Source organism: Cervus elaphus, chromosome 4, assembly GCF_910594005.1.
Source record: "Cervus elaphus chromosome 4, mCerEla1.1, whole genome shotgun sequence".
Classification (NCBI taxonomy): domain Eukaryota; kingdom Metazoa; phylum Chordata; class Mammalia; order Artiodactyla; family Cervidae; genus Cervus; species Cervus elaphus.
This window is the reverse complement of record NC_057818.1, coordinates 67628866-67655780: the sequence shown is the minus strand read 5'-3', so window position 1 is coordinate 67655780 and position 26915 is coordinate 67628866. Positions and strand designations below refer to the sequence as shown.

Genomic DNA, 26915 nt, shown 5'->3' with positions numbered 1-26915 from the left:
ACAGTCCATGGGGTCGCAGAAGTGTTGGACACGACTGAGCAACTGAGCATGCGTGCATATAGGTAGATGATAGATACAAACAGAAGACAGATAAATAGGTAGATGATGGATAGATGACAGAAGAATGGATCCATTTTTACAGGTAAGGAATGGAAGCCGAGACCCCAGGAGGGTAGAGTGTTGATTACTGAGAAAGAAAACATCCAAGTACTTGAGATGCAATGAACAGCCTTCCACTAAGGATAGGAATTTAGAGACACATCATTAAAGGCTCCGTAACATAACATGCCCCAATCATCAGATACTACAGAGACCCTAGGACTTCCCAGATGGCTCCACCTGCAATGCAGGAGACGTGGGTTTGATCCTGGTTGGGAAGATCCCCTGGAGGAAGGCATGGAAACCCATTCCAGTATTCTTGCCTGGAGGATCCCATGGACAGAGGAGCCTGGTGAGCTACCGTCCATGGGGTCATAGAGTTGGACATGACTAAAGCATCTAAGCACATATGCACACAGAACCTAGGTGTCAACCTAGACTGGGAGCTCATCTTCATCTTATTACTTACAACCTACCTCATCTTGACGGCTTCCCTCATGACTCAGTAATCTGCCTACAATTCAGGAGACTTGGGTTCGATTCCTGAATCGGGAAGATCCCCTGGAGAAGGGAATGACAACCCACTCCAGTATTGTTGCCTGGAGAATCCCAAGGAGAGGAGTCTGGCAGGCTACCGTCCATAGGGTTTCAAAGAGTTAGACACAATTGAGCAACTAACATTTTCACTGTCACCTTATCTAGAGGAGAGGGAGGAGGTGTCAGGCACTCCTGAAGCACATTGATGAGGGCCAACTTGCCTCTGGTTTCCTCAGCAAATGCCTTTCCTGTTTTTATGGGTTTGTTCTTGTCTGTATCTATATGTATCCATAGATATGATCTATCTAAGGCGTTTCCTTTTTTATTGTCCTAACCTTGGTAAGTAAAATTGAAAGAACAGTTAATCTTGGGTTCCCTGAGATAAACATTTTCTAAGAATCAGATACCTGAAATGAAGAGATACTTACCAAATGTGTATTTGCTCCCAGGACAAGGTCTGCCATCGCAACCTCTGTGCGTCTGCAGTGAGGACATATAAGCCTGAGATAAAGGCTTAGACCCCCCATGATGTCATCTGCTCCTGGCAAAGTGATCACCTGTAAGTGCACCAACAGTTATTTGTGTAGGGTGTGGAGACAAACTCTGAAAAATATTTGGGGCTGTGTAGCTACCAAGAGCTATGGAAAGTGCTTCATATGATAGATATCTGTCAGGAGTGGAAGAAATTGATGGTGGGAAGCTGGTTTTTTAAATAATCAAAATCCCACTGGAATGTATGGGGAAAAAAAACCCCTGAGTTCTAATAAGTGAGGGAAGGAAAATGCCTATTGGGGATTTTTTTAATTGATTTAAAGACTTTTTGCAAAACATGACTTCTTCCCATAGCTCAGAGCACTGAGGGCAGGGAAATTGAAGGAAAAAGCAGAGTGAGGAGAATTAGAAGGTATATCCACAGTTGTGCAAATGAATGTTAAGTGTGTATTTTCCTTTTGTTCTATATTTCAAGACATTTATTATCCCAGGAGTTTCAGACATGTTTCTAGGAATATGGAATATGTCAGTGCACAACATTTAAATACATATTTCCCTGCTGGAACTTAGTATTTGATAGAAAAATACATAAGCAGTTCTTCTGTTTAAGTTGCATAGTGTCATAGAAGGTGATGGTTCCTAAGGAAGTAAGGGCAGCAAATGGGTGATAAAAAAATAAGGAGTTTATGATGAGTCTGGCCATTAAATTGAGTGTCCATATTTGGACTACTAGTGAAGATGAAAACTAAGGACCTACTATATATAGATGGTTTATTTCCTCCTTTCCAATTGCTTCATATTTATTATTTTGCCTTATAATGAAATTGGAACTCCAGGATAATGCTGAATTGAGAACAATGAGCAGCTGTTCTTCTTTTATGCTAAAAGGAATACTTTAATAATGGTTCAAAAATACAGTATTTATAATAACTTTTTGTAGATGTTATTTATAAAATGATTAAGAAGGACTGCTTCTATCTGCAGTTTGATCTCTCTCAGTGTACTAGCACTGAACAATTCACAAAGGAAAAAAAAAATTAGTTCCCATTCACAGTATTACCAGATTTAGAAAACGCATATGCAAGACCAATAAAAAGAAATCTAAAAACAATGTTAACAAAAATTAAGATCTAAATAAAAGGAGATGTATGTTTATGGATTGGGATACTCAGTATTTCTTCCTAAATTGAAAATTAAGGAAATGTCCTGGTGGTCCACTGGTTATAACGCTTGTGTTTTCACTTCCATGGCCTGGATTGAGGGACTCTAGATCCTGTAAGCCACACAACATGGCCAAAAATAAAAAATAAAAACAAATCAATGCAATCCCACTCAAACTCCTAGTAGGATTTTTGTACTGTATAAACTAGAAGGTGGATTCTAAACTTCATATGAAAAGCAAAGATCCAAGAACGGCTATGATGACTTTGAAGAAAAAAAAAAAGGAAGTCAAAGGAGTACACAATGTTGATTTCAAGACATATTATGAAAACAAATTAGTCAATACGTGAAAATACTGGCATAAATAAAGTAGATAAATGCAACAGAATAGAAATTCCAAAAATAAACATACATAAATGATTGACCTTCAATGAAGTACTAAAGCAATTCAGGGGGAAAGGTATGATCTTTAAATCACTATTATGGCAGAAACTGGGTGTCCATATTTTAAAAATTAAACCCCACAATTAACTGAAAATGATTCACTTACATCAGTAAAAACCTCAAACCATAAAAGTTACAGGAGGAAGCAAGGGAAAAAGTAAAGAGAATAAATGAACAAATTAGGCTACAATAAAATTAAAAACTTTTTCTCTGGATTAAGTGATTGAAAAGACTAAACCAAATCTGGAAGATTGTATTGCTAAGTATTTCCATTAGAGTACCTTAATCAGTAAGCAATGACAAAACGTCAAAACTCAGTAATTAGAACAAGTTATATGAACAGAAATTTCAAGAATGATATGTGGTTGGAAATTAACACATGGAAGACCACTTGGCATCATATCATTAGAGAAATGCAAATTAAAATCACTTGGGCCCACTATACAACTATGGTGTCACTAAAATTGGAAAGCCTGAACATACCAAGTAAGAATGTAAAGAACAGGAACTTGGCTTGTGGTGCTTCTGATGAGACTATAAAAGGACACCACCACTTTTGGGAAGAGTTGGACTGACCCTACATGAGTTTAACATTCACTTACTCTATGACGAGGAGTTGTGCTACTAGATATTAACTCAAGTGAAGGAAAGCATGAGTCCAGAAGGCATTTCTCCAGTGTGAACATTGGTGGCGCAGTGGTAAAGGGTCCACCTGCCAATGCAAGAGACATGGGTTTGATCCCTTGGGCGGGAAGATCCCCTGGAGTAGGAAATGGCAACCCAACCCAGTAGTCTTGCCTGGAGAGTCCCATGGACAGAGGAGCCTAGCAGGCTATAGTTCAGAAGGTTGCAAAGAGTTGGACATGATAGAGCGACTGAACACGCGCACGCACACACACACACACACACACATATTAGATCATGACCTTGGAGCTGTGTACAAAGAACTACACGCATAAGGCCTTTCTCCACTGTGGGTTCTCTGGTGGACAATTAGACTTGTTTTGTAACTGTAAGGCTTCCCACACTCATTGCACTGAAAAGGCTTCACTCCAGTGTGGATCCTCTGATGGACAATAAGACTTGTTTTGTTACTGTAGGGCTTCCCACATTCACTGCACTGGAAAGGCTTTGCTCTAGTGTGGACGTTTTGGTGGCTAATTAGTGTGTTCTTCAGCTTGAAGGCTTTCCCACATTCATTGCACACATAGGGTCTTTCTCCAGTGTGGATTCTCTGGTGCTCATCGAGTGTGATTTTCCTCTTGAACCCTTTCCCACATTCACTGCACTCATAATGCCTCTGTGAGGTGTGAACATTCTGGTGTTTGTTGAGGGCGAAGCTGCTCACAAACAAATTCCCACATTTCTTACAGGCATAAACTTTTTCTCCACTGTGGATTCTCTGGTGGACAATAAGACTCTTTTTGTTGACATAGGCTTTCCCACACTCACCACACATATAAGGCCTTTCTCCAGTGTGAGTTCTCTGGTGGATAATAAGACTTGTTTTGTAACTAAAGGATTTCCCACATTCGGTGCACTTAAAAGGCTTTTCTCCAGTGTGGATTCTCTGGTGCACAAGGAGTTTATTTCTGTACAGGAAGAGCTTCCCACATTCACTGCACTTATGAGGCTTCTCTCCAGTGTGGACTTTTTGGTGCTGGACAAGTGAATCCTTGCGGGCATATGCTTTCCCACATTCCTGACACTCATAGGGTCTTTCTCCAGTGTGGACTCTTTGGTGCTGAACAAGCTTACATTTGTAGATGAAGACTTTCCCACATTTACTGCAATCGAAAGGCTTTTCTCCTGTGTGAACTCTCCGATGATGAGAGAGACCCCCTCGGAGTCTAAAGAATTTCCCGCAGTCATTGCACTTATATGGTTTTTCTCCAGTGTGAACTCTCAGATGCTCTGTGAATTTGTACTTCTTACTGAAGGCTTTGCCACATTCGCTGCACTTGTAATGCCCTTGCCCAGGGTGAGAGCCCCCCCTGCTCTGCCTGCTTCTGTGTGGATGCTCTCCAGCGTGGGGGGGCTGGTGCTGGAGAAAGCCCAGGCTACCGAGGAAATCCTCCTCAGCCTCTCCACATGTGAACACAGTGTCAGGTACAAAGATCTTGCAGCTCGTCACGAGCAAGGCCCCGTTCTCATCCCTCCTGAGACGTTTCTCTCCACTGAGCTGTGTTTGGTGCTGCTGCAAGTGAGAAGTGAGCATTTTCCCAGAAGCCCCAGAAGAGGGCAGGGTTTTCTCCATCAGGGCACACATGTCAGTGGAAGTGACAGCCTTCAGGATACATGGGTCCACCTGTGGATTCCTGTCTCGTGTCACTTGTTCTGCAGAAACACATTGTTCAGAACTGGCCTCTTCGGTATCTCCTCCACGCCAACACCCTAAAACCATAAAAAATGCTGATAAAGTGTATGGAGACTTTGGTGGGGAAGTACATATGTAGGAATGAGCCCATGGGTTTGTGTTCAAAACAAGGGAGGAAGGGTCAAGTGGTAGAAGGGGATACGATGCATTTCTCAGTCCCTGGTGGTCACAAAAATAGAAATGTTTCAAACTAAGGAGAACACAGGATATGGAGCTGCGCCAGGAGGAGACCCTGGAACAACTCAGTCCTTGGCCAGTGGCAGTCACCAGGGTTTTCTGGTGGAGACAAGTGTCAGCTCTGTACAGCGTGTGTCCTAACCCAGGAAAATGCAATTATACCTGTTTGCCTGGTGTTCAAATACCATACACGTAAACATGCACCTCTAAAAATACATTAAACATAAACATATACGATATACTAAACACATAATATTGGAGAAGGTTTCAAAGAGAGAGGGAAAGGGGAGATGTGGAGGACACTTAGGTAGAAGACAGAAAGAGGTGAGAAGTCACAGTGAAAGGAAAAGTGGACCAAGTGTCACAACAGGGAGGAAAAGAAACAAAAGAGTATGACCATGATGAATCTGGGCACTAAAACACTAGTGAGCAAAGGACATTTCCCTGTAGGATTAGAAATGACCTGTGATGTGCGTTCCTACAGCCCCTGCTCACCAGAACCAGGATCCAGCAACCTTCTTCCAATGACTAGAGAAGTGTCTACCTCGTCAGGCACCCAGGGCCACCTCCACCCCCAGGTCAGGTTGGGTGACTGTGGAACTTACTAGATCAAAGGCCTGAGGGGAAAATGGGGCCATTATGAGAAAGACACTGGCCCAGGGTCAATCAACCAATGACAGACTTCAGAAAAAAAAAAAAATGGTACTAGAAGAACCTTAAGTAGTCTTCCAAAAATAACCTAGTGTTGACCATAAATGCTGACCACATGTCTCTAATTCCTGAGACAGGCAGTGCACACAAAAAGGGTTAAAATCTGTGACACAGATCTCCCACCCAGCAGAATAGTCAACACACAAGCGATGGCAAAGCAAACTGGAAGTCCCAAGCAAACTGGACAGACAGTTAACAAGCCTCTGAGACCAAACACTTCTGTGAAAGGCATCAGGGCATGTGACACAGGACTAGACATGCATGGGTGGGGGCACAAAGCTCAAATGCCAGGAAGCCAGGGAAGGAAGCAGTGTCCGTGACCCAGGCTGGGAAGGCTGGAGTGAGCCACGCAGAGAGAAGGGCCGAGCCCAGCACAGGCGGTGTGTGCGGACGCAGTTCTTACCCAGGGAGGCTACCAGGGACAGGTTCTCCAGCATGACGTCATAGTACAGGAGTCTCTGAGCCTCGCCGAGGAGCCCCCACTCCTCCTGGGAGAAGGACACTGCCACGTCCTCAAAGGTCACATGGCCCTGTCAGGAGGGGGACACATGAGTTCACAGAGGCCTCTGTAACTAAAACACCCTCCCCACAACATAGCACAGCCTTCATGGCACAACACCATGACCTGAGGGCCTGGAATCTGACATTGCCCACCTGCTCAGGAGTATCTTCACACCTGGACCCTGCCCCCACCTGATCTTCAGATGTGTGTCTAGTTGTACACCTGACACCTCCGGTGAGACACCCCTGCCACATCTCAGACTCAGCACGAGGATACATAATTCTGGACAGTCCTCCTGCTCATCACTCCTACTTTTTGTTGGCTGCACCAGCTCTTATTTGTGGCATGTGGGATCCAGTTCCCTGACCAGGGATCGAACCCTGGGTCCCCTACATGGGGAGCGCAGAGTCTTAGCCCCTGGACCACCAAGGAAGTCCCATCACTCCTACTTCTCACTTCCCGTCTCAGACACAGTGTCCCTACTCTCACCTAAAGGCAAACGTTGTGGTGTCATGTCAGATGACTGTCCCTGACCCTGCACAGCAGAAAAGCACCCAGCTCCTCAGGCCCCCACCCCAGGAAAGGCTGTGCTCTGTCTTTATCCACCCACGTCCTGGGTCCTGCAGTGTCCTGGACACACCCCACTTGGTCTCACCTCCAGGCACACGGACAGGCTGGCTCCAGTCCCAGGAACATCTCACCACCTCATCTTCTCCACTGGACACATGAGACCACCTCAGTACCACTTCACAGGTCCTGCACCTTAGGTGACCCCAGGGCTAGAACTAAAGCCCAACAAGCCCAGGATAACTGTGTCTCTTGTATCTGTGTGTCAATACTAGGGGTGGGATGACATCGGGAGAGGTACTGGGGCTTCCTCCACTTACCTGTCCAGGGACCATAAAGGCTGCTGCTACCATGGGAACCTGTGAAAAGAGGGAGGATCTGAGATCAAGGTTATCTTGGTGAGGATGGAAAGGTGGAGCTGTGTCCTTTCCTGAAGATGAGTCACCTCAGGCTGACCTCTGACTCAGAGCTATAACCTGACAACTCTGATAGCCTTTGATAAAGACTCAACCTCCTTGAGTCTCAGTGTCTTCAGGTGTAAAAGTGAAGTGAAGTGAAGTCGCTCTGTTGTGTCCGACTCCATGGACTACCAGGCTTCTCCATCCATGGGATTTTCCAGGCGAGAGTACTAGAGTGGGTTGTCATTTCCTTTTCCAGGGGATCTTCCCAACCCAGGGATCAAACCTGGGTCTTCTGCATTGCAGGCAGAGGCTTTTTACCCTCTGAGCCACCAGGGAAGCCCAGGTGTAAAAGGGTAACACTTAAGATGTCTACCTCCTAATGTTGTGTAAACATCAAATGCATTATTAACCTCTCCCACGCTAAGATTCACTATTACATAACACAGGATTAAGATTTCTATAAATGTTTTTTTTTTTTAAATCAGGATTTCCTTACATGTCTTTCAAGGCTTTCTGAGACAAAGTATCTCTTTTCCACTACCAATTATTTGATTTCATGACAGAATTCACTCCTATTATTATACTCCCTGAAATTCGTGACCATAGGTTTAAGAGCTCAGTCCCATAAATTGACCTCTTCTGAGAAGCCAGTTCCAATCCCTGGTCCCCAAGCTACCAGTACTTCTGTCCCACTGGCTACAAATTCAGGGATTTCCCTGAACCTGTCAGTATTGATAATTTGATAAAAATAACCCATGAAAATTAGGAAAACACTTTTCTTACTGCTGGCTTACTGTAATGGATACAACTTAGAACAGCCCAATGGAAGGGATGTCTATGTCTAGGTAGTGGAAGTGGAGGGCAGCAGGGGTTTTCAGGCCCTTTCAGTACAGCCACCCTCCCAAGACTTCCATTGTTTCAAGGTGTTCAGTGATCTTGAGGCTCCTTGAATTTTATTCCTCAGCAATTTTTATACATGGTCTCCAGTTCCCCTCTGATTCTTGGGAACTTCCACATGGGGCTGAGAATTTAACCTTCTATTCTCCTTACTTCCTGGCGACCAGTCCAATCCTAAGTCACCTCAATTATAAATAAACTCCTGTGTGAAACAGGGGCAAGTTGTAACAAAGAACAGTCCTAAAGCTAGGAAATTCCAAGGAGCCCAAGATAAAACCTAGCACAGATATTCATCCTCATTTAAAACAATTAGTACTTGTTTATACAAGATTAACTTGTTTAGTTCAGTTCAGTTCAGTCGCTCAGTCATGTCCAACACTTTGCAACCCCATGAACCGAAGCACGCCAGGCCTCCCTGTCCATCACCAAGTCCCGGAGTTTACTCAAACTCATGTCCATCAAGTCGGTGACGCCATCCAGCCATTTCATCCTCTGTAATCCCCTTTTCCTGCTGCCCCCAATCCCTCCCAGCATCAGGGTCTTTTCCAATGAGTCAACTCTTCGCATGAGGTAGCCAAAGTACTGGAGTTTCAGCTTCAGCATCAGTCTTTCCAATGAACACCCAGGACTGATCTCCTTTAGGATGGACTGGTTGGATCTCCTTGCAGTCCAAGGGACTCTCAAGAGTCTTCTCCAACACCACAGTTCAAAAGCATCCATTTTGGGGGGCTCAGCTTTCTTTATAGTCCAACTCTCACATCCATACATGACCACTGGAAAAACCATACCCTTGACTAGATGGGCCTTTGTTGTTCAGTCTATACATTTTTAACCTTGTAGTTTCCTAGAAGAGCTGAGGCACCTGTGCCCTTTCACTGAACTTAAGACTGACTGACTGGTCAGCATCGCCCAATTTTTGTGGCTCCAAAAGGAACAGACAGTCAGCTGGCGGAGGATTCATCAGTCAACATACACAACCTCACCCCTCCTTCTCCACCTCCTTCCCAGCCAAAGCTTATACCCTTGCTTTCTTATAAAGCCCTGGAGCCTCAGGACCCTCCCATTTTTAGGCAGCATCTCAAAGTCCCACCCACTCTGCCCTCCAGCCCCACCTCTTCTTTCATCTCAGGTCCCCTTTCACAGAAAAGTGAAAAAATTTTCCCACCTAAATTTGAGATCCAGATTTAGGTGTCCCCACAAGGACATCCTTGAGCCAGTGACCTCCTCCCTTAATTCCAGACTATAGATTCTAGCAGCCCCTACATTACCTCAATTTTGAATCTCAGAAACAACATGTCTCAAATCCAACTTTTCTTCTCTCCCTAAAACTGACTTCTCATATCAGTGTGGTCTCAGGTAGTAAAGAAAACCTTTATTGTCCTTTACTCTGTCTTTAGCTCAGAGCCACATTTACTTCACCAGGAAATCATGCCAATTACCTGTAAGACTTATTAGGAATATTATCTGTTACGTTCCTTTGGGAAAAAAAAAATTATTAAACAGAAACCTCAATTAGAGTTGGCACACCAGAAGAGGGAGCCCTCACTGACCTGAGACAAGAATGGTATTCCAAAGGAAGAAGAGTCTCCTTTTTCCTGGAAAGGACTCAGACAATGAAAAGCCATGGGCTTTTTGGTGACTAGAGCCGTTTTAGCTTCCCTTTGTAATCTCTATAAAAGTGTTAACTCCCCCATAGTGACACACCCCAATTGCAATTTCCCGAAAGATCCTGAAAAAAAAATTTTTTGAAGCCCATTTTTGTGTGCGAAATACAGGGCAGGCTACTTGTTTCAGGTCAGCAACTGCCATACCCATCACTCTCGTCCAGAAAACACCTTACTCTTCGGATTCTAACTCAGAAGCCTGCCCAGGTCTCCCCGCCTCCACCCTCATCTCCTCCTCCCCAGTCTGTACTCCTCGGAGCTGGCTTTGAAATACTTTAAAACTCAAGCGAATTCCTAATTTATTCGCAACCCTCCATGCCTCCCAGAATGCTCTCGGCCCAGTTGACCCAGACGATTGACTCCTCTTCATATGCCCTGTCCCTGCAGAGAGGACTCCAACCCCAAGTTTCCCTAACGCTCTGGCTCGTGTGCGCCTCCAAGGATCGGCACGTGCCGGGCCCACGGCCTTTAACACTCCACACTTCAGCACACAGCGTGTCAGAAAGGGGACCGCCACACACGCACGCCTAAACTTCTGCAGACGGGCCTAAGCCGCGGCGCCGTGAGCAGGAGACCCTCACGGGGGCTTGAGGATCTGGGGACGGAACTGTCACCTGGGGCGGGCCCTGCAGCGCGTCGGTTGCCATAGGACCCTGTGGGCGCAGTGGTGCCAGCAGAAGCGCGAGATAATGGCGGAGACCTGGGCCGAAAATCCTGGAAGTGTCCCGAAGTCCGCTCACTCCTGTGCACTGTGGACGGCGCCCCTTGGGTTCTTCCCAGTTTCTCTAAGGCCGGCTGCACCGAGTTATTTAGAGTCTCAGGTTCTGCAGTCTGCAGCAAAAGCCGTCAAACGACCGCCATCAAAAAGGCGCCGGAAATCCCACCCCCTCCTATTTCATAACCCAGGAAGAGCCAGAGTTTGGGGGCTTCATTGGTGCGGAGAACAAGGCAGACCGGCGCATGGTCTTCTGGGTAGTGTAGTTCCCTCGGTTCCGGTTTGCGTTACAAAGCCCCGGGGTCTCGCCTTAACGTGTTCTGACGGATGTAGAGATTAAAAAGTAGACCCAAGAAAGCCTTTAGGTATAATCTTTACAAAATTCTGCTTTAACTACCATTTCTCAGCTAAAAGTAAATACAGGTTTAGCAAACAGGCGTTTCCCTCGTGAAAAGACTGAGCGTAGCCACAGTCCTCAGCTATTATTACTTTTTATGCAAATCTTGGAGAAATTTTCAAGTAAGTAAAATCTAGTCAGTATGATTTGGAGGAAAAAACTTTAAAGGTAATTATATGCAACAAAATATCTCGGTGTTTTTAATTATTGGCTAACAAAAAGCATACAGTCAGATAATAAAGTCTGTCGTTGGTCCTGTGGACCTAAATAAACCCCAGAGGCAATAATCTTGCCCGGCACATTTACATAGGATCAAAGAGTTCCAATTGCGAACACATATAGAAATAGCCACACTAACAGTCTCCTGCTAGGGAATAAACGTCAGGAGCTTTTAAAGGCAAAGAGAGGTTTGTATCACAAAGAATTTTAATTGCAGTTGGACCCAGAAGCTAGAGTCTGAACAGGGTAGAACAGGGTTGAGTGCCAAAGCCATCACTAGAGGAAGATGTAAGCCCTTTATTGTGGCAAGTTTTAGGCATTCTTTCCGAGTCCTTGGAATATTTGACATTTCAGTTTAGGGCAGTCACTCAGTTGTGTCCCACTCTGCGACCCCATGAACCACAGCACGCCAGGCCTCCCTGTCCATCACCAACTCCCGGAGTTCACCCAAACCCATGTCCATCGAGTAGATGATGCCATCCAACCATCTCATCCTCTGTCGTCCCCTTCTCCTCCTGCCCTCCATCTTTCCCATCATCAGGGTCTTTTCACATAGTCAGCTCTTCCCATCAGGTGGCCAAAGTATTGGAGTTTCAGCCTCAACATCAGTCCTTCCAATGAACACCCAGGACTGATCTCCTTTAGGATGGACTGCTTGGATCTCCTTGCAGTCCAAGGGTCTCTCAAGAGTCTTCTCCAACACCACAGTTCAAAAGCATCCATTTTGGGGGGCTCAGCTTTCTTTATAGTCCAACTCTCACATCCGTACATGACCACTGGAAAAACCGTAGCCTTGAATAGATGGACCTTTGTTGACAAAGTAATGTCTCTGTTTTTTAATATGCTGTCTAGGTTGGTAATAACTTTCCTTCCAAGGAATAAGCATCTTTTAATTTCATGGCTGCAGTCACCATCTGCAGTGATTTTGGAGCCCAGAAAAATAAAGTCAACCACTGTTTCCACTGTTTCCCCATCTATTTGCCATGAAGTGATGGGACTGGATGCCATGATCTTAGTTTTCTGAATGTTGAGCTGTAAGCCAACTTTTTCACTCTCCTTTTTCACTTTCATCAAGAGGCTCTTTAGTTCTTCACTTTCTGCCATAGGGTGGTTTCATCTGCATATCTGAGGTTATTGATATTTCTCACGGCAATCTTGATTCCAGCTTGTGCTTCCTCCAGCCCAGCATTTCTCATGATGTTCTCTGCATATAAGTTAAATAAGCAGGGTGACAGCATACAGTTTTGATATACTCCTTTTCCTATTTGGATCCAGTCTGTTGTTCCACAACCAGTTCTAACTCTTGCTTTCAATCTCATATAAAACCTCAAGATCAATTGGCTGCCTCTGGCTCTCAAGCCATTGAGGACCTTAAAGAACATGACTGGGTTGTGATGGAAGACTCTGAACTCCTAGTCTTATTTGGTAAGAACCTCTATGCCATGTGGACAACCCAAAGCTCTCTCCTTGACTGCACCTTTTTCCTCATTCCTTGCTGATGTCAACTACAAATTGGCACTTGCCAAGAGCATTTGCCAGAGACAGAACAACAACGACAAATGCATTTACCATCTGCCTTCCCTGGTTATTCAGGTGCTAAAGAATCTGCCTGCAATGCAGGAGACCCAGGTTTAATCCCTGGGAGGGGAAGATTCCCTGGAGAAAAAATTGCAACCCACTCCAGTGTTCCTGCCTGGAGAATTCTATAGACAGAGGAGCCTGATGGGCTACAGTCTCAGTTCACTTCAATTCAGTTCAGTGCAGTCACTCAGTCACATTCAACTCTTTGTGACTCTATGGACTGCAGCACGCCAGGCTTCCCTGGCCAGCTTCAACTCCCGGAGCTTTCTCAAACTCATGTCCATCTAGTCGGTGATGCTATCCAACTGTAACAGGAGGGAAAGGGGCAGGTAGGGCACAATTTTTTAAAGAATGACATAGCCCAAAGACACAACATAAATCGATTAGAATCAAATGAGACCAAGATTGCAGACAAGACTAGACCTTGATCCTGAATCAGCAAGTGAAATGACACACCGGGAGGTGCCATGACAGTTCCAAGGCACTGTCAAAAGACCAAGGAGTGAGTGGTGGCCCAAATCCGGAAGTCTCCACCCCTTCCCCAAAAGAGTTGGAATAATCCTCCTACCCATTAACACATGACATTATCAAGCCTATAAAAACTAACCACGCCACATTTCAGGGCCACACTCGCCCTCTGCAATGGCCCACACTCTGTCTGGGGAATGTGCTTCTCTCTGAATCTGAATAAATCCAGTTCTTACCTATCACTTTGTCATCACTGAATTCTTTCTGTGATGAGACATCAAGAACCTGAGCTTCATTAGGTCCTGAAACCAGGTACTGTGGGTTTTGGCTGGGTTTGAGTCCCAGCCACATGGGTTTGAATCTCAAGCAAGGTTTTGGCTGCATTTGAGTTGATGTTGAAGCTGAAACTCTAATACTTTGGCCACATGATGCAAAGAGCTGACTCATTTGAAAAGACCCTGATGCTGGGAAAGATTGAGGGCAGGAGAAGGGGACGACAGAGGATGAGATGGTTGGATGGCATCATCTACTCGATGGACATGGGTTTGGGTGGACTCTGGGAGTTGGTGATGGACAGGGAGGCCTGGCGTGCTGTGGTTCATGGGGTCGCAAAGAGTCAGACACGACTGAGCGACTGAACTGAACTGAACTGAACTGAGTCCCAGCCACGTGGGTTCAAGTCCCAAACTGGGTTTTGGCTGGGTTCAAGTCCCAGCACATGGATTCAAGTCCCAATCTGAGGCAACAGATTCACAACCATCTCATCCTCTGTTGTCCCCTTCTCCTGCCTTCAGTCTTTCCCAGTACCAGGGTCTTTTCCAGTGAGTCAGTTCTTCACATCAGTGGCCAAAGTACTGGTGTTTCAGCTTCAGCATCAGTCCTTCCAATGAACACCCGGACTGATTTCCTTTAGGATGGACTGATTGGATCTCCTTGCTGTCCAAGGGACTCTCAAGAGTCTTCTCCAACACCACAGTTCAAAAGCTTCAACTCTCCAGTGCTTAGCCTTCTTTATGGTCCAACTACTCACATCCATACATGACTACTGGAAAAACCATAGCTTTGGCTTGGAGCTTTGTCGGCAAAATAATGTCTCTGCTTTATAATATGCTGTCTAGTTTGAGCATAGCTTTTCTTCCAAGGAGCAAGTGTCTTTTAATTTCATAGCTGCAGTCAGTATCTGCAGTGATTTTGGAGATCAAGAAAATTAAGTCTCTCACTGTTTCCATTGTCTCCCTATCTATTTGCCGTGAAGTGATGTGACTGGATGCCATGACCTTAGTTTTTTGAATGCTGGGTTTTTAGCCAGCTTTTTCACCCTCCTCTTAGTGAAAGCACAGGTGGAGCACAGGTTCTAGGCACTTCCTTCAGTAACTGCAGCTCGAGGCTCTGGAGCACAGGCTCAGTAGTTGTAGTACACGGGCTTAGTTGCCTTGCGCATGTGGAATTTTCTCAGGCTAGGGATCGAACCCATGTCCCCTGCACTGACAAGTGGATTCTTAAATACTGGATCACCAGGCAAGTGGGGATAAGTTGCCCCTTTTTCACACATGCTCAGACTGTGATCATGGCAGCCAACGTCCTAGTAGGAAATAGCATTTAGTAAGTTGCTCTTCTTTTCTGATGTCTCGTTGTCTTTTTTTTTTTTTAATTAATTGTATCTGTCCCAATCCATTTGAAACTACTATAGGGAAACACCATTGATTGGAGGCTTATAAGCACCCAGTGTGTATTGGTTTAGGTGGTCTCACACCCACTTGGTGGCACTTTCTGCAGGGCTCATGCATAGTGCCCTTTTGCCCCAGACACCTAAGAAGTGATACCTGGGTGTTTGATTTTTTTGGTATCTTACTGTTTATAACTTGTCCTAACTTCACATGTACACAGTTATTTTTAGTCCCCTATAGTTTCTTTGTGGGCTTCCCTGATGGCTCAGTGGGTAAAGAATCTGCCTGCAATTCAGGAGACAACAGGAGACTCAGGTTGGAACCCAGGGTGGGAAAGATCTTCTGGAGAAAGAAATGGCAATCCACTCCAGTATTCTATCTGGAGAATTCCATGGAAAGAGGACCCTGATGGGCTACAGTCCATGGGGTCACAAAAGAGTCAGACATGGCTGAAGCAACTGAGCTCTCACACACATGATATTCTGGGAGCCTGATCAACTTAGTAGGAGGAAAGCCCAGAGACAAAGAGGGCCTCTAGACAACCACCATTATTGTTGTACCCAGAGGGGCTACAGGCAAATGTCATGAGGGGACTTCATTGGTGCACTGGAATGTCACTAGGTCACAATGGAGGACAAGAAGGGAAGCTAGTGCCAGGAGCCACAATCTCATCACTCTAGTGTACCCTGAATGGTGGTGTACCCTGAGTGGTGTACCCTAAGCTCAGTCATCACCTGAGCGGGGTGCTCGCAGACTGTGGGGATGGTGAGGCAGCAGAACACAAAGTTTAAAAAATTTACAATACAGTACATCCACTTACTTAGAAACACGCAATGCCTCGTCTCCTTGGTTGGAGTCTCTGTAGGCCCTTTGCCCGCTTCAGTCTCCAGGCGTCTGGGCCATTGGCTCCCAGAAGCAGTGGATTCCCCTTCCCGGCGGGGAAGGCAATGGCACCCCACTCCAGTACTCTTGTCGGGAAAATCCCATGGACAGAGGAGCCTGGTTGGCTGCAGTCCATGAGGTCGCTAAGAGTCGGACACGACTGAGCGACTTCACTTTCACTTTTCACTTTCATGAATTGGAGAAGGAAATTCTCCAGGGTTCTTGCCTGGAGAATCCCAGGGACGGGGGAGCCTGGTGGGCTGCTGTCTATGGGGTCGCACAAAGTCAGTCACGACTGAAGCGACTTAGCAGCAGCCCCTTCCCGTACGGACGCAGGACTACATTACCCAGAAGGCCATGCTCTGTGGGTGCTGGGAGGGACGGGATGATAACGTCACAGAAGGGGGCGTTTTCAGGGGCGGGACTTCTTGCTTCGTCCGGGAGGCTGTTTGTTGTTGATCGGGAGGTTTTGTCTGCTTTTGGTGACTGTTTCCCGGGGTTTGGGGACGGAGCGGCGAGGACAGTAAGGCAGGCCCACGTACGCCTCTGCGATCTAGGGGAGGGTCAGCTAAGCCGTCTGGACCCGTCGCGTGATCCTGCACTCTCCGCGGTGCGATGGCGGCGCTCTTGACCCCGGCGCAGGTGAGTGGACGATGCGCGCCCGCTCGGACCCACCCACGTGGCCCCGGCGTACTGCGGTGCTGGACGGCGGTGTCCTGTGGCTCGTCGCCTTGTCTTCTGCAGGACACTGTCTCGGAGCCTCGGGAGGGGGTCGCTTGTGCTCCGTCTGGGAGCCGAGGTTAGGGGCTCCGTGCGGTGGATCCTGTTTCTGTCAGTCACTGGGACGTCGTGTAAAAGGGAAGACGTGCCTTCTAGAATTCCTCCCCCCAAGCCCACGCCAGTGGCGTGGAAGGACCTGCAGGGCGGAGCGCAGGCCGCACAGTCCTGAGACCTTTCTGCGTGTTGAGGCCGCGCCCCTTGTCGAGTCTAGGACCTTGAGTAACTTTCAGTGCTGCCCTTGACTTTTTTTTTGGCTGAGTCGTGAGGCATGTGAGATCCTAGTTCCTCGAGCAGGGATCGAACTGGTGTCCTCTCAATAGGGGATTATTGACCACTGGCCCGCCAGGATAGTTCCTGTGCTTGGCTTTTATATTAAAGTTCCTCCATCTGGGTTTAGGGAAATAGAAAAGGCACATGGATGACATATATTACCGTGTGTCCAGCATGGTCCAGGGAGCATCACTATGGCTCTCTTCACGGAGGTGCCTCCTGAGCCCATGTTGATGGCAGAGGCTCATCCCTGGGGGAATCTGATCCTTGGCTTCCCTGTCCTGTATCCTCTATAAAAATAAGGAGTAGGGTGGGGAAGAGGCAGCAGTAGCCTGCAGCAGTTTGGGGATTGCTGCTCTGCTAGGACAGAAGAGGTGTCGGGACCAGCTGGGAGCCCAAAAGACCAAGGAATTTACCTTTAAGTTTGCCAGGTGGCTCTAGAACTAGAACCTGCCTGCTAGTGTAGGAGATGTAAGGGATGTAGGTTCAATCCCCAGGTCGGGAAGGTCCCTTGTAAGAGGGCATGGCAACCCACTCCAGTATTCTGGCCTGGAGAATCCCAGAGACAGAAGAGCCTGGCGGGCTACAATCCACAGGGTCTCACAGAGTCGTTCTAAGCCTGACATAGGACACACACCCTTCAGGAGTGGCAGTTAGGTTTTGGTTGGTTTACAGCCAGAGTGTGTCTGCTTAAATGGTCAGGTATGATGGTCTACAGGAATGTGGGGTCCCTTTGGACACAAAAACACAAGGGGTCCTGGGTAACTGCATAGCCATTGCCCTGAGTGCCCTCATCACAGTCCTGATCACTGTCAGGACTTGTCGTAGTTGTTAATTTCCCATCCACTTGGTTCCCTTCTTCACTTTATTTCAGACTCACTTCCATTCGCTGTCCTGAGAGAGGCTTTCCCTGGTGCCCAATCACAAGCGGACAGTCACCTCCTCAGCCTTCTGGCTCGTTTTTCTTGAGTTTGGAACCTTTTGGTCCCCCTCACATTGTTGTGTTCATTTATTTAGTTGTTCATTTAACATCTGTTTCCAGCCCTAGAACTTGAGCGCCTGTGGTGCTCTCTGCCAAGACCTGGAATGGCCCGGGCTTATAAAAGGTGCTCAGGAAATGGTGGAATGAATGAACGTCCCACTCAGGTGCCCTCATCACACCTACAGTAAATACAGGCTCCTGCACGGTGGCCCACAGGGCTGTCCTGGATCTGCCCTGTGAGTGTCTCCACACTCCTCCCCTTCTGTTCTTCCCTTGCTCACTGCACTCACTCCTGCCTGGTGTGCAGCTTTTGCTCTTGCATTTTGTCTTGTCTGATCCCGGATCTCTGCAGGGCTGTCTCTCCCCCCATCCCTGTGCCTCAGCGTCTCCTGTTAGGATAGTCTTTTCCCGGCCGTTTTCCTTCTGGCTGAGGTACCCCTGGCTCCCACCTGCCCATCTTCTGGCAACTCTCTGCTGTCTTTTGCTGGATGGATGTTCAGTTCCCAGTTCTTTTCCTTTTTTTTTTTTTTGCCACGCAACATGGCTTGTGGGATCTTAGTTCTGCAGCCGTCGATCGAACCCTGGGCTTCAGCAGTGAAAGCATGGAGTCCTAACCACTGGACCACCAGGGCATTTCCCTACTTCTGTAATTTAACCTGAGGTTATGGGTGACTTTCTAGGGCTCCCTGGACCTCAGGTCTTTGCCTGAGACAGAGTTGATGATGGCTTTACCTCGTGGGCTGAGTGGGGGCTTACTAAAACTTAGAACGGACATGGCCGACTTCACTGTGCCAGCCCTCCCACATCTGGTGTGTGGACGTGTCATTTTCTCTTTAGTTCTCAGATCCTGGTGCAGTGGGAATGAGTGTAGTATTGATGGTGACACTGATGCTTGGAGAAGTGATGAGATGTTGTGTCTATGGTCACACTGCCAGGAAGTGTCAGACTTCAGACTCTTCATCTGAACCCCAGATCTCTGGCCCAGAGCGAGGGATCTGCAGTCACCTGAACCTCAGCGTGTGAAGCCCTCAGCCTGGGCAGGCACTCAGACAGGGTGAGGGCAGTTCAGGTGCCGTCGCTGCTGTGGCCATTGTTGGAATCTTGGGGATTTTTCCGAGAGCACTTAACCTCTGCCCCCCAGACCTCGTGGAACACCACTGTCTGTGTCATCTCCCGTGGCCTCCTTCACCCGAGGCTTTTCTCTCAGCCACAGTTGCTTTATGTCCCAAGGCTGCATCTGCTTCCCCCTTGAACCCAGCACAGAACTTGGCCCTCAGCAGGCCTCATGATTCTCTGCACCTCATGGGTCTCTGCATTTCACCGCCAACAGTGACTAGCTTGATCCCACCCAAGTGCGCAGCACCAACACTGCCGCCTGTGTTTGATTCTGCAGGTGGTGGTGACCTTCAAGGATGTGGCCGTAACCTTCACCCGGGAGGAATGGGGACAGCTTGACCTGGACCAGAGGACCCTGTTCCGGGAGGTGATGCTGGAGACCTGCGGGCTCCTGGTCTCCCTGGGTATGTGCTCAGCTCTTAGACCTGTGAGGACCCAGCCTCCTCCTGGTTTCTGGCTGACCAGAAGGTCACGGGAGTCACCCTTCCTCCTCCCCATGGGCCCTGCAGTTTGCTGGCCCCTCCTCCTGCCTGGTCTGTGTCTGGGATAGCAGTAGTGTCCCTCTGAATGCCAGCCCTCATCCCGGGGCCCAGTACCCTCGGCCATCAGCCTGAGGTCCCTGTTCTTGACTCCTCTGCCGGGAAGCTGACTGACCCAGCCTGGTGGGGTCACATGTCCCACAGCCAGTTAGCAGGGATCTCTGAAGAGAAGGTGAGTCAGGCAGGCCCTCCATAGCGTTTGTCATCAGTGCCACCAAGGCCTGGGGAATACCGATGCCTCGATGTGACCCTGAGCAGTTTTGTTTCCTTTGGTTTGAGGTTGGGCTTAGGCATCCTTGGGTGGTTCTGAAGCACAGGGTGACTTAGATGAATCATCAGTCACGTTCCGGAAGGAGGGTCCCCTTCCCAGGTCCTGTCGCTGTGCCCCTGCCCAGGACTGGCTTCTGGTGATGACGTTCAAGGGCAAGGGTGTTGTGCAGACAGACGACCCCACCCTCTACGGCAGTTGCAGCCCTGGAGTGGTGTGTGCGCCCTGGGTTCCGGGTCACAAATCAACACATTCTTTACTGTGGGAGCAGCTACATTCATGGTCTTCCTCTTCCTGTGACAGAGTCCCAGACAGGGTGGAAGGGTTTCATTCTTCTCATCAAACACCTGTGTCCTGTTTTTTGCCCCATCCACAGGGCACCCAGTTCCCAAACCAGAGCTGACCCACCTGCTGGAGCATGGGCAGAAGCTGTGGACAGGAGCCAGAGGCCTCCCGCGTGGTACCGGCCCAGGTAGGAGCAGCTAGCTTGTCCAGTTGGGCTCACGGCAGCCTTCAGGACGTGCGGGGACTGGTGCCTCTGAGCTGCTGTGTGAAGCCCTTCGTGGGGTCTGAGGTTTCTCTCGCATTGAGGTTTGGTGTGCATCAGCTGGCCAGCCTGGGACCACACCATTGTTTGGAGATCCAGGCACCTCCTCCTCCTTGTTTTTTGTTTTTTAATTTTCTCTATTAAGTTGAAGCACAGTTGATTTCCAGTGTTGTGCTGGTTATGCTGTATACGGCAGAGTGACTCAGTTAAACACGTGTATGTGTTCTTTCTCACTATGGTTTATCCCAGGACATCTGATACAGTTCCCGGTGCAGTAGGCTTGTTGCTTATCCATCCTGTGTGTAATAGTTTGCATCTGCTGACCCCAAACTCCCACTCCTTCCCCCTCATCACTGCCCCACTTGACAACGACAAGTCTGTTCTCAACATTTGCGAATCTGTTTCTGTTTCATAGATAAGTTCTTTTGTGTCGTATCGTTAGATTTCACACATAAGTTATACCATATGGCATTTGTTTTCGTCTGACTTATTTCACTATAGCATAATATCCTCTAGTTCCATCTGTGTTGCTATAAATGGCATACTTTCATTCTTTTTTATGGCTGAGTAATATTCTGCTGTATATAAGCACCACATCTTCATCCATTCATCTGTTGATGGACATTTAGGTTGCTTCTATGTCTTGGCTATTATGAATAGTGCTGCTGTGAACACAGGGGTGTGGGTGTCTGATAGCCTACGGTGAACGACGTCAGATTCATGATCTTCAAAGATTTAGCTTCAGGACCAGGGACCAGGCTTGATCACTCACAAGCTTTTGTGTAGCAGAGTTTTATTAAAATGAAAAACGGACAGAGAAAGCTTCTGACATAGACATCAGAAGGGGGATGGTGAGTGCCCCACTTGCTGGTCTTAGCAAGAGAGCTATATACTTCTTAAATTGGTTATTACAATGAATCAAAAGAATGTCTCATCTCATTCAAAATTGGTGGAGAAATCAGAAGCTTTTCAGACAAGCAAAAGTTAAGAGAATTCAGCGCCACCAAACCAGCTTTACAACAAATGTTAAAGGGGCTTATACAGTGAGAAATAGAAGAAAAAGATCTGCAAAAGTGTCTCAAGGTTGTAAAGATCTTACTAGGCCCACTCCCACAGTTTACATTTTAAGATAACAGGATTAGTCAGAAGGTTTTCAAAGAGAAACAGTCCTCAAGCAGAATACATTGTTGCTATATAATCCTTAGTACAGAGTTTAAGCTGAGTTGTTTAGTTATGTTAAGACTAGGAATGTGAAAAAAAAAAAAGTTTGTCCTTTTCTCCTTATTGAGAACTCCAGACCCCTGTCTCCTCCTCGGGGACCCTAGAGTTCTTATCAGCCTACCTAGAAATTGACTCTCTCAAATCTTTTCAAATTAGAGTTTTGTCTGGATTTATGCCCAGGTGTGGGATTTCAGCTTCAGTTTTTCTTTTTTCAGCTTTACTTTTTAATATACATATAAACTGAAGTATCCTTTACCCCACCTAAAATTTAGAATATTTCCAGGACTGTGGCAGTTTCTGGTGCCCCGTCCTTGTCAGTAGCTGCTCCTGTAGCAGTCCCCACTGTTGACACTCTGTCATTGTGGATAGATTTTCTTTTTTCCTTTCTGAGGATGGGAGTGGGTGCCTTGAACAGCAGTTTCAGTTCTTGAGGCTGGGTGTCACCACGGTTGGTTTCTTCTGAGGTCTCTTTCTTTGGCGTGTAGAACAAGATGGCTTGTCCTGGAGGGTGGCATTGCTGTCATCCTAACTGCCCCCCAGAGCAATGAGGATACTGACATTCAGCTGCTTCAGAGAATCAGAGCCAAAAGAAATATGTGTCCATTGAGATCTACTTTATTGATCTGGCTTCATGTGCTTGTGAGGGCTAAGAGATTTTGAAATCTGCAGGGCAGGCCAGTAAGCTGGGAGAGTAGATGCTTGCAGCCTTGAGTCTGGAGGCAGAATTCTTTCCTCCTAGGGCATCTCAGTCTTTTCTCTCTTTTTTAAAAAAAAATTTATGTATTTTTAATTGGAGGATAATTGCTTTACAATGTTGTGTTGGTTTCCGCCATACATTAAAATGTATCAGCCATTGGCACACATACCTCCCCTCTCTCTTGGCCTTCCCTCCCACCTGCCACCCCTCAGTCTTTGCTCTTAAGGCTACTAATTGATTGGATTTGGCCCAACATATGAAGGGGAATCTGCTTTTCTCAAAGTCTGAGAATTTCACTGTCAGTATGAACTGTGGTGTTGGAGAAGACTCTTGAGAGTCCCTTGGACTGCAAGGAGATCCAACCAGTCCATCCTAAAGGAGATCAGTCCTGGGTGTTCATTGGAAGGACTGATGCTGAAGCTGAAACTCCAGTGCTTTGGCCACCTCATGCGAAGAGTTGACTCATTGGAAAAGACCCTGATGCTGGGAGGGATTGGGGGCAGGAGGAGAAGGGGATGACAGAGGATGAGATGGCTGGATGGCATCACCGACTCGATGGGCATGAGTTTGAGTAAACTCCGGGACTTGGTGATGGACAGGGAGGCCTGGCGTGCTGCGATTCATGGGGTCGCAAAGAGTCAGACATGACTGAGCGACTGAACTGAACTGAGTACCTAAAAAGTACCTTCCCAGCAACACGCCGGATGGTATTTGGACAAAGAGCTCGGCACAACCACCAAGTCAACTTGATGTACAAAATTAACCACCATAAACGCTCACATGGTGCCAAGAACTGTGCCAAGAGCTTTGTAGGCATTTTCTCATTTAACCCTCATTACAGCTGGAGAAAGTCTTCTCGTCTCTCAGGTGAGGAAATTATGACTTAGAGAAGAGAGAAGGGACTTCCCTGGTGGGCCAGTGGTGAGGGCTGTGTGCTTCCACTGCAGGGGGCGAGGGTTTGATCCCTGGTCAGGGTACTAAGATCCCACAAACCACGCCTGGAACTGAGGCATTCTGACTCCAGAGCCCTTCCTGCTGACACCACATTAATGCCCCTCAGCAGCGGAAACTCGTGTTTCCTACCGTTTGGCCTGGTGTGTCCCTCTGCCCCTTCTCTTCTGAGGTTGTCACTGTCTTCTTCCTGTAACCGCCCCTGTAGTATTGCCTTCACCAGGCTTCTCGTGCTGTTTTCTTTTTCTAACCCTTTTTTTCCTTTTTGGCCACATCACAAAGGCTGGCAGGATCTCCAGAGGTTGAACCCAGTCCTCAGCAGTGAGGACATGGAGTCCTCATCACTGGACTGCCAGGGAATTCCTCTCTCTCCTTTTTTAGGCACTATTTTCAGTGTTTTGTGTATCAACCACTTGTTGTTTTAGTTGTTAATTTGATAAGTCATGTCTGACTCTTTACAACCTCATGGACTGTAGCCTGCCGGAGGCTTCTCAGTCCATGGGATTCTCCAGGCAAGAATCCTGGAGTGGGTTTCCATTTCCTTCTCCAGGGGATCTTCCCGACCCAGGGATCAAACCCATTTCTCTTGCATTGGCAGATGGATTCTTTACCACTGAGCCACCAGGGAAGTTTCAGCCACTTAGATAACACTTATTACCTCCCAGGTCATCTTCTAGGCACCTTTTTAAAAAAATTGGAATAGAGTTGATTTACACTGTTGTGTTAGTTTCAGATGTACAGCAAAGTGATTCAGTTATACACACACACATATATATTCTTTTTCAGATTCTTTTCCTGTATTGGTTATTGCAAGATATTGAGTATAATCCCTGTGTTATACAGGAGGTTTTTGTCATTTATCTATTTCATATATGATAGTGTGCATCAAGTAATCCCAAACTCCTATTTATCTTTCCCTCCTCACCCTTTCCCCTTTGGTGACCAAAAGTTTGTTTTCTGTGTGTGGGTCTGTTTCTGTTTTGTAAATTAGTTGAATTTGTATCTTTTTTTCTTTTAGGTTCCACATATAAGTGATATGATATTTATCTTTTTCTGAATTACTTCACTTAGTATGATCATCTCTAGGTTCATCCATGTTGCTGTAAATGGTTTTATTCTTTTTTACGGCTGAGTAACATTCCATTTTCTTATAATTCTTAAGCAGTCTCCAGGGGTGAATCTACTCACACTTACTCTTCTATTTCAACCCAGTACCGCATCCTTCTTTCTGGCAACTCCAGTGTCTGCATTAGGACCCAGCTTGTGGGCTTACCAGGTGGCACAGTGGTAAAGAATCTGCCTGCCAATATAGGAGACACAGGAGATGTAGGTTCGATCCCTGAATCAGGAAGATCCCCTAGAGAAGGAAATGGCAACTCACTTCAGTATTCTTGCCATGGACAGAGGAGCCTGGCGGGCTACAGTCCACGGGGTCACAAAGAGTCGGCCATGACCGAGCATGTGCGCGCACACGCGCACACACACACACACAAAACACATCTCAGGGAAGATGGGCTATTTCTTCCCTGTGTCACAAGATGGCACATTCCTGCATTCTTACAGAACCAAGACGTCAATCCTCGGGACAGATGCTCTCCAGACAGTTTTATTGAAGCTGTCCTCCCTCCCCTGCTTCAGGTCCTCTGTCTCCCGGCCCATCTTGCCCTCAGATCACCCCTTTCATGCTGTCAGGGTACAAGGATCATAAAAAGTAATTGGAAATCTAGGTTATGTTGGTGTAAAGCCACAGCAGGTGTCAGAGGCGCTGCCCTCATCCTCGTTTGTCCACTGAAGTGTTGCTTTGGTTCCTGCCCTGTTGCATCACTAAAAATCCCCCTTCATGTATTGGCTTCTTTCCAGGTGACAGAGCAAAATGTCAGACCAGAGAGCCAAGCAATTCGCAGCCGGTTTTATCTGAGGAAGCCTTGCTCCGGGGAAGCCTGACTCTGGGATCTTCCTGGAACTCCAGGTTGGGGCGAGCTGGGGCTCCACAAGGGCTCTTGGAAATGCAGAGAGGTCCAGAGAGGCCAGAGATGGATGCTGGTAAGGAGGCCCATCCTGGGAAGAGGAGCCTTGAGGATGATGGTTTAGGGGCAGGTGATGGTCTGCACTCAGGGGCGTTCCAGGAGAGAGTTTCTCGGGGGGATTTTCTCCACCCACGTGAGCCACAGCGACCTGGAAAAGGTACCCCCCTTCATCACCTCTATAAGTGTAAGCAGTGCGGGAAGGCTTTCAACAGAAAGTGGTACCTCGTGCGCCACCAGCGGATTCACACGGGCATGAAGCCCTACGAGTGCAACGCGTGTGGGAAAGCCTTCAGCCAGAGCTCCACGCTGATCCGCCACTACCTCATCCACACCGGGGAGAAGCCGTACAAGTGCGCCGCGTGCGGCAAGGCCTTCAAGCGCAGGTCCTACCTCCTGCAGCACCAGCCGGTGCACACGGGGGAGAAGCCCTACGAGTGCAGCCAGTGTCGCAAGGCCTTCACCCACCGCTCCACCTTCATCCGCCACCACCGCACCCACTCCGGCGAAAAACCCTTCGCATGCAAAGAGTGTGAGAAGTCGTTCAGCAACCGAGCGCACCTCATCCAGCACTACGTCATCCACACTGGGGAGAAGCCCTACGAGTGCGCAGAGTGCGCCAAGGCCTTCCGCTGCAGCTCGGAGCTGCTGCAGCACCAGCGGGTCCACACCGGCGAGAAGCCCTACGCCTGCTCCCAGTGCGGGAAGGCCTTCCACCGGAGCACCTACCTCCTGCAGCACTCGGTCATCCACACCGCGGAGACACCGTTCAAGTGCTCCCAGTGCGGCAAGGCCTTCAAGCGCAGGTCCCACCTCCTGCAGCACCAGCGGGTTCACACTTGAGAAGGCGGCCTTCACCTGCCGCTCGCCCTTGGTCTTTAAGCAGGAGATCCAGGCTGGAGGGGAAAAGTTCTTCCAGCAAAGAACACTGGAGAAGGCTTTTTTGGGCCCCTCTTCAAACCCACAGATGGTCACATGGGAGAGACGCCTGTGAATGCAGTAAATATCGGGAGGCCTCAGCCCCCGACCATGGGAGGAGTCAGGCTGCAGAGAAGCTCAGTGAGAAGCCACGTCACCCATGGGTCCACCTCTGTCAACCTCAGAGCACACTCCGGGGAGGGACAGCCTGCAGATAACCTGAGCTAAAAGAGAAGGGTCTTCTGCCACCTGAGATGGCGTAGTGAAGAGGAACCACGTAGTTATCGCCTTGAGAAAACCTGTGTCAGGTCATCCACCACTTGTCACACTAGGGCCACATCGGAACCTCACGGAGCTCATGCTTTTCCTGTGAGGAAGCAGAGAGGGGACAGACTCAGGGGTGTTTGCCCTTATGACGACCTCCGGCCACAGGGCTCCTTTGGGTTTGCACTTAAGAGGCCATCTCAGCATTATGTTTAAAAGGAAAATAACAAGGGAACTCCCGTGTGGTCCAGGGGTTGGGATTCTGTGCTCTCACTGCTCAGGGCCTGGGTTCAATCCCCGGTCAGAGAACTAACATCCTGCAAGCCCCACAGTGTGGGGAAATAGAAAACTAGCAAGGAGGTGGAGGGGATGAAGATGAA

The 26915-nt window shown here is 47.8% G+C and overlaps 2 protein-coding genes across 9 annotated transcripts; one reads left to right on the top strand and one right to left on the bottom strand.

The window, feature by feature from the left end:
* Positions 1 to 760: 760 nt before the first annotated feature.
* On the bottom strand, positions 761 to 16048 carry LOC122692660 (zinc finger protein OZF-like). Of its 8 annotated transcripts, none has more exons than XM_043900452.1 (5): positions 10644 to 10905; positions 7388 to 7426; positions 7156 to 7217; positions 6402 to 6528; positions 761 to 5127 (listed from the first exon to the last, which is right to left on the bottom strand). In XM_043900452.1, exons 4-5 carry the CDS (start codon positions 6433 to 6435, stop codon positions 3653 to 3655), a joined length of 1509 nt encoding a protein of 502 aa, XP_043756387.1. In that variant the 5' UTR covers positions 6436 to 6528; positions 7156 to 7217; positions 7388 to 7426; positions 10644 to 10905; the 3' UTR covers positions 761 to 3652. The 8 variants fall into 8 exon arrangements, with proteins under 8 accessions (XP_043756387.1, XP_043756389.1, XP_043756384.1 ...); XM_043900454.1 differs by having other exon boundaries at positions 10730 to 10905; XM_043900449.1 differs by lacking the exons at positions 7156 to 7217; positions 10644 to 10905 and adding an exon at positions 15897 to 16048.
* Positions 16049 to 16382: 334 nt separating this feature from the next.
* On the top strand, positions 16383 to 26335 carry LOC122692664 (zinc finger protein 550-like). The gene is made up of 4 exons (XM_043900460.1): positions 16383 to 16600; positions 19384 to 19510; positions 20290 to 20385; positions 25190 to 26335. Exons 1-4 carry the CDS (start codon positions 16574 to 16576, stop codon positions 26194 to 26196), a joined length of 1257 nt encoding a protein of 418 aa, XP_043756395.1. The 5' UTR covers positions 16383 to 16573; the 3' UTR covers positions 26197 to 26335.
* Positions 26336 to 26915: the final 580 nt, after the last annotated feature.

Coding starts and splice junctions, on each gene's coding strand:
- LOC122692660 (XM_043900447.1), bottom strand. CDS start 10,676: ATGGCAACCGACGCGCTGCAGGGCCCGCCCCAG. Junction 7,427..10,643: donor CGCTGCAGGGCCCGCCCCAG/GTGACAGTTCCG, acceptor CTCTTTTCACAG/GTTCCCATGGTAGCAGCAGC. Junction 5,128..6,401: donor GTCCCTGGTAGCCTCCCTGG/GTAAGAACTGCG, acceptor TTATGGTTTTAG/GGTGTTGGCGTGGAGGAGAT.
- LOC122692664 (XM_043900460.1), top strand. CDS start 16,574: ATGGCGGCGCTCTTGACCCCGGCGCAG. Junction 16,601..19,383: donor CGCTCTTGACCCCGGCGCAG/GTGAGTGGACGA, acceptor TTGATTCTGCAG/GTGGTGGTGACCTTCAAGGA. Junction 19,511..20,289: donor CGGGCTCCTGGTCTCCCTGG/GTATGTGCTCAG, acceptor CCCCATCCACAG/GGCACCCAGTTCCCAAACCA.